This window comes from Thalassophryne amazonica, chromosome 4, assembly GCF_902500255.1.
Source record: "Thalassophryne amazonica chromosome 4, fThaAma1.1, whole genome shotgun sequence".
Lineage (NCBI taxonomy): Eukaryota > Metazoa > Chordata > Actinopteri > Batrachoidiformes > Batrachoididae > Thalassophryne > Thalassophryne amazonica.
Window position 1 is genome coordinate 80,955,867 of NC_047106.1, and position 14,508 is coordinate 80,970,374.

A 14,508-nucleotide genomic window follows, 5' to 3' on the forward strand; every position below is an offset into this window, starting at 1 on the left:
ATTGGTGAAAGGTGATTAGGACAAACTCTCAAAAGTACATTCACTCAGTACACGAGGCCTCTTTGAAAACCATGATCAAAGCAAAGGCTGTTGTTGCTCGACTTGCCGGAGGGAGGCAGCGTTCTCATTTCAACATTCTATTCATAGCATCCATTTTGCCTACAACTGGTGTATACGTCGCTGTGAAATCGGTACCAGCTATACGTGTGAGCAATGTGGAAGAGACACAGCTACCATCAGCTGGATGAGAGAACGGAGCACAAGAATGTAATAAAACAGGATCTGAGAGTGCAGCGGAATGCAAAGAATGAGCGAGTCAAACCTCCTCGACTGGACGAAGCTGCATCTGCAGCACACGAACTAAAAACACGCTCAGGAATGATGTTTATGACAGGTTTAGGGACACTGTGACCACACGCAGAGGAACAGTGAGCCCCAAAAAGACAAGAGTGCTGCACATCTCAAGTCACTGGAATCATTTCAACTTCACCTACAAGTGGCATTTAGGATTAAACAACAGAACAGTGTGTGATTTAGTCACATCTGGACTGTTCTTAAGGCACACTGACATCACAGTCTGAGAAAAACAGGATGAATAACAGATAAACTGAGGTTACGTGTGACAAGTTTTGGCACACCATCAGAATCTGCTCACTCCTGTTTGTTCGGAAACTGAACATGCATTGCGATTCTCCTCAGCAACAACAGGGAATGCACTTATGGATCCAATTTATGGTTACATTAGGGCTGTGTGATATGACTAAAATATCCCAATAACTATATACATCACAACATAGTACCTTTTCAGTAACTTCAATGAATAGCTTACATTTAATGAAAACATGGAAAGGTCCATTTCTTAATATAACATCAAAACATCTTGCATTGTTTAAAAGTTGCATTTTAACAGAGGATTTTCCTTAAATTTCACTTCAATTTTAAATATAACTGAGCTCAAGAACATAAACACAAGGGCAGCATGGTGACTTGGTTAGCACTGTTGCCTCAGCAAGAAATTCCCAGATTCACCTCTGACGTGGTCATCTGTTGGAGTTTTTATGTTGCATGATCCCTCTGGGTGCCTCTGGCTTCCTTCCATTTCTAAAGATATGCAGATTAAGTGAAATGGTTATTCTAAGTTGACCTTGGGTGTGAGTGAGAGTGTTAATAGGAGGGTGCTGACTTTATTCGAGCGACCTCTGGTGGCCATTTTTGGCAGCTGAAAACATCGCCTAACTCAATACAAATGTATCTTATTTGATCCCTTTTCAGAAGTTTCAGACTCGTCAATAAAGTCAATGTAATGTACAATGGTTCACTTCAGGTCAGCTTGGTGTATAAATCTCACCATTCCAGGCAATGACAGCTGTCAGCTGGCTGTTAGAAGCAAATTACAGACAAAACCAAACAAGCTGATTTCAATAGACAATCAATACAGCCCAAGAGTGTTTTCAGTGGGCAGCCAGTGTCGGCTGTACAAATTGACTTGGGATTCACCAATTTGCTAGAAGTGATGTGTACTAGCACCCTTTTATATAGGGTGACCTCCCCTCCCCCAAAAAACAGCACCCATAAAAATTTTAATAAATCTTACAAAGGTCCAAACTTCAGTGTGTGTGTGTGTGTGTGTATCATTCTCCCAAGTTTGTTATCTTGGTGGCTTTGCATAAAAGTCATATTTCCAAAGTTATGCTCCAAATGGTATGATCTGTTGGCAAAATAGGCCTCCAGGCAGAACGTCTTTTCCGTGGTTGACCAAGACATGTTGGGAAAGACTATTGTTCCATTTGTCTTCCCCAAATAGTCTTGGTCATGTCTTTGTAGGATTTATTACAATTGTTACGGGTTCTGCTGTTTTTTGGGTCATCCTGTATGTTTATTTGTCTATACGTGTTGGCCCTGCAATAGACTGTCGGCATGTCCAGAGTCCACTTCTCGTCTAACAATTGCTGGGACAGGCTCCAGCCAAGGTGCACCCCAAATCTCAACTGGAATTTGTTTTGAAAATGGATCAGTACAAGCAAGCTAGACTTTGCAATGTTAAACAAAACAAAAACCTACCTTCATGGCCGCCCCTCCAAAACACAATTAAACACTAAAATAAATTGTTCATTTCTGAATGTTTCGCAGCTGTTCCACAATAAAGCACTAACAAACAAAGCCACCTTTGTACAACCATTTGGAAGGCTTTATTTTAACATCAATGTCGTTGAAGGCTACATTGGTGTTTTCTCTCTGATGTGGGTCACCTGTGCTCTCACAGATGACCCGACTCATACAATGATTGACACAGTGCGATTAAGTTTGGGATTTTTTTTTTTTTTTTTGAGTGAATGTGTGGGTGTGCTGGACTCACCACACGGGCCAGAGGGATGGCGTTTTGCAAAATGGAATGAGACACCACAAAATAAGTGAAGAAACATAATGTGAAATGACATGTTCTTCTGTCACCATATGACATATCATATCACACAGCCCTGGGCTCAACACTGATGAAAATGACTTGGGGGGGGGGGGCTCTGTCACACACTCATCATGCTTTATATGCAATTTATTCTTGATCTTTGCAAACACTATAGAAAACACTTAAAGTAGACCTGCATTGAAATAAATGTGGTCAGATCTCAGAAAGAAATAGCTGATATGTATTTATAAGACCCTTATGAATGCAGTAAAGTAAATCTGTAAGCCCAAATTTGTAATTCAGCAGAGAAATCTTCATTTAAAAATGACAAATTTGCAGCTAAAATTTGGCCCTCCACGAAAACTGTTTGTACATCTGGGACATTGCAGTGACGTGCGGCAGAAGATGGAGCGCTTGCACCTTCAGTCCGATCCCGCATTGAAATTGATTTTATCTGTTAGTAATGTTACTGTTATACACATCCTGGTTTCAACATCCAAAAGTAAGCTGCAATGAATGCGAGATACAGCTCTGCATGCTCAGATCAGCGGCGACATCGACAGCGGGTGACGTTCTTCCCCGATGCCTTGCTCTCACTGCCTCCGATGCGCTTACTGAGTCTGAGGGCTCGGTAAATGCCACAGCGGGCCACTCACACCACCCCCGTGTCTGCTGTGCAGCCGGCACCACCTCCCTGTCTACTGAATGGAGGTGCGGCCAACTTGGCAACAAGTCCAGAGACTAAGCTCGCTGTTTTGATGCGGAGCAGCCGGCCGCCCGCAAGTACAGACTTATTGCAGAAAAATCCGCAGCGCTGCACGGTCTTGGTAACCGCAGCCGCAGAGCTCCGTGGCCACTGAGAGAGGTTTGAATCTTTTTAATGACTTGAATTCTTTGCGGGTCCCGCATCCGTAGCCTCGCGACGGTAACACCGGAGGCTAAAGACAGTAGATTTTCAATGTGACACCACTCAATCAATCAATCAATTTTTTTATATAGCGCCAAATCACAACAAACAGTTGCCCCAAGGCACTTTATATTGTAAGGCAAGGCCGTACAATAATTATGTAAAACCCCAACGGTCAAAACAACCCCCTGTGAGCAAGCACTTGGCTACAGTGGGAAGGAAAAACTCCCTTTTAACAGGAAGAAACCTCCAGCAGAACCAGGCTCAGGGAGGGGCAGTCTTCTGCTGGGACTGGTTGGGGCTGAGGGAGAGAACCAGGAAAAAGACATGCTGTGGAGGGGAGCAGAGATCGATCACTAATGATTAAATGCAGAGTGGTGCATACAGAGCAAAAAGAGAAAGAAACAGTGCATCATGGGAACCCCCCCAGCAGTCTACGTCTATAGCAGCATAACTAAGGGATGGTTCAGGGTCACCTGATCCAGCCCTAACTATAAGCTTTAGCAAAAAGGAAAGTTTTAAGCCTAATCTTAAAAGTAGAGAGGGTGTCTGTCTCCCTGATCTGAATTGGGAGCTGGTTCCACAGGAGAGGAGCCTGAAAGCTGAAGGCTCTGCCTCCCATTCTACTCTTACAAACCCTAGGAACTACAAGTAAGCCTGCAGTAAGCCAATCAATCAAATCAATCAATCAAATGGGTGTATGAAAAAGTCCCCAAAAATCATTTTCAAGCAAAAATAAAAGAAATGTATACTCACCAAACATACCGCAAGACAATATGAAGTTTTAAAAAAAGTCGATCCTTCCGTATAAGACAATAAAAAGGTGCTTTTGTAAGAGATGCAAACTGACGTAAATCCACAAATTACAGTTGGCGTGTGCAATGCATGCTGGGATAGGGTCTTCTCTCTGACGTCTCGGCAATGTCCCGGATGTGTTGACAGTTTTGCGGAGGGCTAAATTTTAGCTGTAAATTTGTCATTTTTAAAGAAGATTTCTGACAGATCTGGGCTTGCAGATTTACTTTACTACATTCAGAAGGCTCTACGTGTAAATATGTCATTTTTTGGTCCAAAGATCTGACTGCATTTATTTCAATGCAGGTCTACTTTAAGGTAATATTTGTGACCATTTAAAGCACATCTGCTCTTTCAGACAAAACAGGACAATCTACAAATTTATCAACATTCTCCCCCTCTGGACGATTTCTCTCTCACACACACACACACACACACACACACACACACACACACACACACACACACACACACACACACACACACACACACACACACACACACACACACAGTCTATTATTCACAGTAGACTTGATAACACTGTTTCTGTATAGTTGATATTTCTCAACATTTTATTTAAAATAGCTATTAACATTTATGCTGTAATATCTGGAAAGTGATACATTTGTATTTACATAAGCTTATGAAGCGAAATTCAAATATAATGTGTACATGTTTAATGGTACAGGTGCGTATACGTGCGCTGACCAGAGCCTTCTGATCACCGTGATTGCGTTCCCGTCTGAAGAAGGTTTCCGTCGATATGGCATCCAGTCTCCTCAGCACAGTTCAGCAGAACACGAAGATGGCGAGGAGCACTGACTGGCTTCTCTATATGTCCCAAAAAGACCTTTACAAAGGCAAAGTAGCGCAGTGCGGCCGACTGAAACCGGACTTGCTGAGAAGCCTCGGGGGGCTGACCCTCTACCGCCGTCTTTCCGCTGCAACAGATCTGAGTGCTGCCACTCCAAGTAAACAAGGGGAGATCAAATTGACTGGTAACATTGTGAAATGCTTACAGCACGTTGGTCTCGTCGTACATTCAGCAGAGGTCAGGGTGTTTAGGCTGATTCTGCTTGGAAAGCTGGGATGTAGAGTCCTGGAACGTCCACATGCTGTCATATCCACATGGCATTTTTCACCTCATATGAAATTAAAGGAATACATGGAAAACAGTCACAGTAACTAATCCCATTTTAAACTTTCTTCTTAACCATTAAAAAAAATGGATGCAACCAGAGCAATGACAAGTCCTCACTTCAGGTTTGCCACACCCTCTTGAGAAATGAATTAAAGACCTCACATTTACATTCATACGCACAGAGTACAGAAATAAGCACTTGCACATACGTACAGAAAGCCAACAGCGTGCACTTATGTTCACGCTGGGACCTGGGTAAGAGCTGAAACTAATGTGAGAAGAAAGTGAGGCACACAATCTTAAAGGCAAATACAGCCCAGATTTTGTTATAATCAAAGCAGAAGTCAGATTTTTGGCGATTAAGGTGTCGCCGTCAGTGTGCAGAGAAGCCCAGGCTTCACGCCAAAGGTGATCCTGTAATTTATCACATCGGTTTAGCACCTATAGACACCTAAATATAACATGTACGCTGATCAGACCCATTCTGAAGTACCTATTTAAGTGCAACAGAAATAGGGCTTCTCGTTCTTTCATCTGCATTAATAACACCATATATGCAAATAATATTGGTACCATACATGGTATCATAGTGATACGAGTAGAGCTTAAAAGGCTTAGCTTTTCTTTCACATCCTTATTTGCCATTACCTAGGTCAAAGGCATTGTAACAGAGATCCACACAAAGATTTCTAAAAAATGATGTGCTCCAGCAGTCTCATAGAAAGTCAGTCTGTATCCAAAAATAAATCGCAGGCCTATTTCAGTTCAGCCCAAACATGGCAAGATCAGCAACAGGTTTTCACAAACTGGGTTCTGGAGGATGGGGCCAAAATTTTGACTTTTCAGGATGAAAAGGCTTGGGGATCATAAACAGTGTTTATACTGGGTGTCGGAGTGTGAGTAAAAATGTTGAGGGCTTTTACAGGATCCTTTGGCTCTTTGAGGGCCACAGATTTAACAAAGCCGCGCTTCGCTGTCCTTATATGTAAATGTACGTCTTTTGTTGTTCCTTTCCATCTACTTTTCCTTTATTTAAATACTACTTCATTATGGGCGAGTTGGACCGGGGTGAGTTAAATTTGTTCCAAATTTTTAGCAGAAAGACGGCGAGTAGAGGAGAATCAGCAAGAGCAGGTAATCTGTCCATCTTATCAGTCACCCCTCACTTTGTAAGGATGGGGATCAGGAGTTCAGTGTTTGTCAGTTCAGCCATCGTCTGGGGTAGAATCTTCAGGGGTGGACGAGTCCTCGGCAAAGTCATCCGATGAGCCGCTCTTCTGGATGCGGCCGTCGCTGCGCATGCTATGGAAAGTCTTACGGAATGCTTCCATCATTGAATGTGCTAATTTCTTAGCCTCCAGCTTGCTCTCGCATTCCACGGCGTGGCAGTCCATCTGGAAGGACAAGTCATCGTTGATCTCACGGTAGATCCATGCGAAAACATTGGGTTTGATGCTGTGGTCGGCTGTGCAATAGGCAATCCGTGCCACCTGGTATGTGTCCATGGATACCGAGGCTTCACCATGACCATCTAGGTGGTGAAGACGCACTTGGAAGGGCCGAATCTCCAGCACAGAGTTGGTCATGGTACAAGTGCCCTGTTGCTGGGCCAGTGCACGGCGCTCTACCAGACCAACTACTGCAGACTCTGTGCAGCCAGATAAGAACTGGGTCCCAGAGATGGCCACCTTGCCGAGGTAAGTCACCTACAGGAAAGAGCAGACAGGAACTGTTAGAGTCACAACAACAAACACTTTGCTTTTCCTTAACAGGATAATAAACACACACACAGTGCGATTTACCTCTATTTTATTCATATTTGTCACATTTAATATAAACCCTATGCCTATTTCCAGACCCCTACTCAAAAATGACATGACACAAAAATGAACTGATTGTATCTCAGAAACTACAAGGATTTTTTTTTACATTATTTTGGTATCATAATAAAGGTGACACCTGTGAGAGTACTGCAGAAGCGTAAGGATCAGTATATATCTTACTTGATTAGAGTAAATGAAGATCGCACACAACAAAAAATGAAAATGTCATTTCTTCTTAAAAAAATGTGCACTTTTAGATTGCAGCCCAAAACCTCTAGCAAACCATATTACTACTTCTGACCACTAACTGCACACCAAAACTGATACCAAAAACTGAAGCAAAGAAGTCCTGGAGAGGTGTCTGTAGAGTAATATTTAGGCAGACACTCCAAATTAGCCATTTGGGGCACATTTGGCACAATGTGTGCCATTTGACATTTCTCAGGTACCAAACTATACTACTCATTTTTTCCCACTTATTTATCACTATAGGTACTCATTCCATCTATTTATAAGTGCTTTTTCCTCGGCATACCTCTGAACACACAATGCATGGCATAATCTCAGGAACCTCTATTGAACCGTCAGCATAAATATAATCGAGAGGCAGTCTCTGAATCTACACCAGCAACATCTTTCGGCAATTACAAGAAGTGATACACAACATGCACCAAGAGAACTGCCTGCCCTAGTCCCCATTCTTTTTCACCTCCCGGAATGAAAAGTCACCAAAACCTCTCTGGAATCATTTTAGTGTAACACAAGGGTGTGGGATTACCCATTTCTAATTGATTTATGCACTGGAACATGATTTATGATCACAAAACAGCAAAGGTAAGACATAATTTATGGTTATGGCTGTGTAAAGTGAAGTTTATTTTTGGTCTTTTTAGCTGTCGGTTCAGTGAATTTTGGACACAAAGTGATAAAACTAAAGCCGGGTTCACACAGCAGGATAATTAGGCCGATATAGGACCCGATCTGCCCCTTCCGACAATCTTAAGGACGCCCCGACAATCGTGATGACGTCAAAGATAATCTTATCAGATAGTCCTGTCATGTGTGGAGTGTTAAGAGCGCTCTGATCTGCTCGGAAGGGCGCCAGGAGCGCTCCGATCGCAAATCGAGGCTATTCAACGTGTTGTTTTTTTTTGGCCCGATATCGCAGCGTGTGTTGTGTCCTCCGACCACAAACGAGCTCACAGCCTGCTGAATGTGACGTGCAGCCAATCAGAAAGCGAGGTGATGGACGTACGGAGCGGAAAATAAAATCAAAACAGCTGTTCTGACTTACCAGAAAGTCTGGTGGTCGCGCTGTCTCCACTTCTTTTAAGAACGCCTTTCCTTTTTCTTTTTGTATCGTTTATTCCCTCTGTTTTAAATAGTCCACAAAGTACCTCCGTTTGTTTACTCTGAAGCCACGTTTAATCTCGAGAGATTTTGGCGAGATTTCCTGTCTGAACTGTAAATGTTCGTGTGTTAAATCTGTTCGTGTGTGGTGTTGTTGTTATTACCGTGTGGCTGAACACCACACACTGTATGACCAAACCTGTTAGATCCATGATTTTTTATCTTCACCTGTGTGGTCTCTCAGGTTTTGGAAACCTAAAGATAATTTTAAAATCCTGTCGTGTGAACCAGGCTTAAGACTTGTCATCTGTAGAACCTCCACTTTCATATGGTGTGCTGTTTGTATTGGTAGTACGAAGTAGCACAAAAGCAAATGCCAACTTGGCGGGTGTGTGCCGTTAGAGTCTTTTTCCTGCTTGTTTATTTACTTGTTTGGTGTTGGAATTCTGTTTTGTTTCAGTAGAAATGGTTGTTTTGGGCTTTTTGTCAAGCTTTTAACCATTAAGGGGATATGCAACATGCCTTGGTTACTACATGTTTAGCATGGTTTTAAACTTTTTATTTGTTTTTTGCGAGAAACCCTGCAGCCCCTGGCACCGGGGGTGCTCAGGATATACAGGACAATACAAGGACAATACAAATCAGGAATTAATTTTAAAGTAATAAATATCACTACATTGATACATGGACGCCTGAATCAATCAAAATGCACTAGGAAACTGTTGATGTCTCAACTTTAAAGTCAGAAATCAGGGAAGCTTGTTTCACTCCTACAACCTCTGGCAAAAATTATGGAATCACGGGCCTCGGAGGATGTTCATTCAGTTGTTTAATTTTGTAGAAAAAAAGCAGATCACAAACATGACACAAAACTAAAGTCATTTCAAATGGCAACTTTCTGGCTTTAAGAAACACTATAAGAAATCAAGAAAAACAATTGTGGCAGTCAGTAAGTTTTACTTTTTTAGACCAAGCAGAGGGAAAAAAATATGGAATCACTCAATTCTGAGGAAAAAATTATGGAATCATGAAAAACAAAAGAACGCTCCAACACATCACTAGTATTTTGTTGCACCACCTCTGGCTTTTATAACAGCTTGCAGTCTCTGAGTGACAAACATTACTCTTCATCAATCTGGCTCCAACTTTCTCTGATTGCTGTTGCCAGATCAGGTTTGCAGGTTGGAGCCTTGTCATGGACCATTTTCTTCAACTTCCACCAAAGATTTTCAACTGGATTAAGATCCGGACTATTTACAGGCCATGACATTGACCCTATGTGTCTTTTTGCAAGGAATGTTTTCACAGTTTTTGCTCTATGGCAAGATGCATTATCATCTTGAAAAATGATTTCATCATCCCCAAACATCCTTTCAATTGATGGGATAAGAAAAGTGTCCAAAATATTAACGTAAACTTGTGCATTTATTGATGATGTAATGACAGCCATCTCCCCAGTGCCTTTACCTGACATGCAGCCCCATATCATCAATGACTGTGGAAATTTACATGTTCTCTTCAGGCAGTCATCTTTATAAATCTCATTGGAACGGCACCAAATAAAAGTTCCAGCATCATCACCTTGCCCAATGCAGATTTGAGATTCATTGCTGAATATGACTTTCATCCAGTCATCCACAGTCCACGATTGCTTTTCCTTAGCCCATTGTAACCTTGTTTTTTTCTGTTTAGGTGTTAATGATGGCTTCGTTTAGCTTTTCTGTATGTAAATCCCATTTCCTTTAAGCGGTTTCTTACAGTTCGGTCACAGACGTTGACTCAAGTTTCCTCCCATTCGTTCCTCATTTGTTTTGTTGTGCATTTTCGATTTTTGAGACATATTGCTTTAAGTTTTCTGTCTTGATGCTTTGATGTCTTCCTTGGTCTACCAGTATGTTTGCCTTTAACAACCTTCCCATGTTGTTTGTATTTGGTCCAGAGTTTAGACACAGCTGACTGTGAACAACCAACATCTTTTGCAACATTGCGTGATGATTTACCCTCTTTTAAGAGTTGATAATCCTCTCCTTTGTTTCAATTGACATCTCTCGTGTTGGAGCCATGATTCATGTCAGTCCACTTGGTGCAACAGCTCTCCAAGGTGTGATCACTCCTTTTTAGATGCAGACTAACGAGCAGATCTGATTTGATGCAGGTGTTCGTTTTGGGGATGAAAATTTACATGTCTTCCAACTCTCTGAAAAGTTCAAAGATCGACGCTAGGCTCTTGACTGTTCATAGAAATCTGATAGTAGTGGTATAACATAAAAGTTAACCATTTAAACCTTACAATTTGTTAATACTGCGACACCGCTTCAGAATGGGAAAGTTATGCTATGTTATTTATGCTAGGCTAACAACAACTGGCTTTTTCTTTGACTGTATGTGCTGCTGCCCCCAATGGTGCACAACAGCTGTAGCACGTGAAACCTGAAGAAAGTCCCTGGTTTTTCATGCAATATGTATTGGAAGATAAGCAATACCACTCATGGTTGATTGTAATTCATCATGAAAAATGACTGTCTACATTAAACAATGAATTGTGTAGGATTACATCTTACTGTATCAACTCGCATCAGTCCTTTGTATAATAAAAAACATTGTTCCTCAGTCAATTAAATTCAGTTTATCTTAATATCTACAATGGCTGAGGTAAAAAAGATCAAACAGCTAACACAAAAGTTAGGTTACATACAATATTATTCATTTCATATCTCCTCAGGCAGTTATGTTTGAAATAATATATAATATGTGGAAAAAAATATTCAGGAATTATGAGTATTGCTTTAAATTCACTTGAAAAACTTTAGCATGGCTGTCACAAACTTTTTATATATATCATTTTCTGTATCAGCACTGATAACATGCTGAAGAGAGTGTTATATCTAGGGATGTCTCGATACTATCAGTATCGGCCCAATAAAGGTATTTTTTTTTTATCAGTATCTGTTCATTTAAACAATGAAATCAGATTCATTAAGTGTGCATGCCCACTGCTTCACTTTAGAAGCTCAGTGTCAGTGGGCGGGGAAAACTCCTGACTGCTGCTTCACTTCAGCATATGCAATAAGCCAATTTTATTCACAAGAGACTAATCGTGCACAAGAGTCTCCCACTGTTTGATAAGCACAGAGTCATACACATCGATCACAGTCAAAAACACATTTCACATTGCTCAAAATACATGTCAACTCCTTTTTGGTGAACAGAGAGTATATCGTGGCCTTGTTACCAGCCAATCATGTTGCATTTTACCACAAAAAATAAATATATTCTTCGTATTTGCAGTGGTCGTGTGTTTCTCTCCTGAGTTTGCAGGTGCTTACCCAGACAGCCAAGTCAAAAGAGCCCTGCACACTTAAAAGTAAAGGTCTTCTTTTGAAGACATTTTAAAGAATTTATTTATTTTTGCATCGTATATATATATATATATATATATATATATATATATATATGTATGTGTGTGTGTGTGTGTGTGTGTGTGTGTGTGTTTACTTTTTTTTACATAAATGAACACAAACTATAAGAAGCAGCTTGGATTGAAGGTGTTTTTTTTCTTATTGAATAGCAGATCTGTTAATGTGACAAAAATATTCAATGGACTAGTCTTTAATGTGCTTGCATTCTGCTCTGTGTAAGCATCTCGGCAGATAGTCAACATTAATTGAATTTAAATGGGAGGGATGAGAACATTGTCTCCTTGTATAAGAACAAGAGTGACTGCGGTGATAGTAACAACTATCGTGGCATTTCTCTACTAAGCATAGTTGGCAAAGTCTTCACCCATGTCATTTTGATACACCTGCAGAGCCTCACTGCATGAGATTACTCAGAGTCACAGTGCAGTATCAGAGCTGGAAGGTCCACAGCAAACATTACCTTCTCTCTACACCAGCTGCAGAAGTGTAGAGAGCAGCAGGTAGAACTGTACGTCATCATTGTTCTGCCCAAGGCCTTTGACCTGCTGAACAGGTGCAAACTTTTCAGTCTCCTGCAGAGGCCGGATATCCCCCAAGCTGCTCCACAGGGTCACTTCCCACCATGAGGGCACATACAGCACAGTATAGTTCAATGGAGCAGCTATGAGGTCTTTCCAGTGAGCAGCAGACTGAAACAAGGTTGCCTGTTGGCACCAACCCTCTTCAGAATCTTCACCTTGATGCTCCTGCAATATGCCTCCACTGATTGCTTTGAAGGGATCTACCTCTGCACCAGAGCTGATGGGAAACTGTTCAACATTGCTTGCCTGCGCAGAAAACCAAGATCAGGGAGGTCCTCATACACAAGATGTTCGCAGACAACACAGCTCTGATGTCACACAGTAAAGCTGGATTTCAGCAGTTAGTCAGTCGTTCGTCCCACTCCTACAAGGAGTTTGGCTTAACTGTATGCCTGAAAAGACAAACATCGTGGCCTAGGATGCTGACTCTGCCCCAGACATAGTCATTGACAACACGCATCTTAAAGTGGTGGACACCTTCACCTATGTCAAGTCTTCCAACTTCAGCTCCCTGTCTTTGGATACAGAAGTGGGTACGAGGATTGCCAAATATGCAACTGTCATGGCAAGACTGAACAAACAAGTGTGGAACAACAGCCAGCTAAGAGCTGAGAATACCCAGTTATCATCATGCGTATTCATCATACTGCTCCATGACACTAAGTCTTGGACCATGTACACAAGACACGAGAGAAGGCTGACCAGCTCCCACCCCCGATGTCTTAGACACATTCTGCACATCAGATGGCATGACAGAGTGTCAAGCACATAGGTCCTACAGCATGACAGCATCTCAAGTTTGCCAGCACTGCTCATTCAAAGATAACTCAGATGGCTGGGCCACAGGAGACACGTGGATCTAGGTTGCATCTCCAAGGACATGATTTACGGTGAGTTGTTCATGGGTCCCACCCTGCCAGCCAACCACAGCTCCGCATCAAAGACATCTGCAAATGTGACATGAAGTTGCCAAATATCCACCTGAACACCTGGGAAAGCACAGCAGACTGCCGAGAAGCCTGGAGGTCAGCTGTCAAGGAGGGAGTCAAGAGGGCTGAGAATGCTAGAAACGCCCAGCTTGCTGACAAAAACCTAAGAGGAAAGTAAAAGCAGCCGCTTCCAGACAACTATCCTTCTTTGTTTGCAGCCAGTGTGCAATAGACTGTCACTCTACAGTGACTCTAGGAGATGCACACTCATCACCTAGCACTACACCATCACCTCACAAGACCAACAGATGCAGAAGATGAATTGGGAGGACCATTTTCTATACCCGCTTACTTCAATTACAGGTCATGGTGGCCTGGAGCCGATCCCAACAGTCATAGGGCGTGGGTCAGGGTACACCCTGACAGGACACCAGGCTGTCGCAGGGCAAATCAGTAGAACCAAAAAAAAAAAACCTCATCAGAACATCCCTATTTATATCCCAAAAAGATGTAGGAACCATTGAGCTGTGGCTGCACCGGGGATTACAGAATATTGTAGTCATGACACAGAAAACCATACAGATTTAGACTAAGGAGATGATTAAGGATAAGGTGAGAAAAAAAGAGATAAGAAAACAGAAGGCAGAGTTTTTTCCAAGAACATGGCTTATTCAAAAGACATCCAAGAATAATGAGCAACTTCTGCAAGTTCCTGACATGGTGTTCTTTATGGCTTTATAAAAACACACAGAGGAGACAGCAAAAAGATTTTTATTCCCGTCTGTGTTCATAGTACTGTAGTTCTTCTTTCAAAAGAGCTTCTTACAGGTGGCTCACATGTAGCATTCATTTAACACAGAGTGTAATGGTGAATGGAAATACAAAAGAAAATACGGGTATTGTACCTCAGTCCAGAACATTTACACAGATGGGGTCTGCAATAATGACTTCAGTACTTTCTCTGTGCTGGTAAGCGTTGGTCTTCTCCAACAAAAATGTAAATGCATGAGTGAGTTAGTGGAGGGGTAGGTTAGTTCATCGTAGCCAGCCTGGGAAAGCAATAATTAAAAAGAAGGAAAAAAAAAAACAGCATCATCTGGTCAGCCTCCAACTCTGATACACCACATCAATCGAAAAACCAACTTTGTTGAGCCTCTGT

At 41.9% G+C, this 14,508-nt stretch overlaps 1 protein-coding gene across 1 annotated transcript in view; it reads right to left on the minus strand.

The window, feature by feature from the left end:
• Positions 1-4,641: 4,641 nt before the first annotated feature.
• pid1 (phosphotyrosine interaction domain containing 1) overlaps positions 4,642-14,508 on the minus strand; it is a 98,085-nt gene continuing 88,218 nt past the window's right edge. Inside the window, exons 3-4 of the mRNA XM_034168149.1 lie at positions 6,388-6,953; positions 4,642-6,352 (exon numbers count right to left, since the gene is read on the minus strand). Of these exons, the coding sequence (XP_034024040.1) occupies positions 6,453-6,953 (501 nt within the window). The 3' untranslated portion in view covers positions 4,642-6,352; positions 6,388-6,452. The remainder of the gene's footprint in view (positions 6,353-6,387; positions 6,954-14,508) is intronic.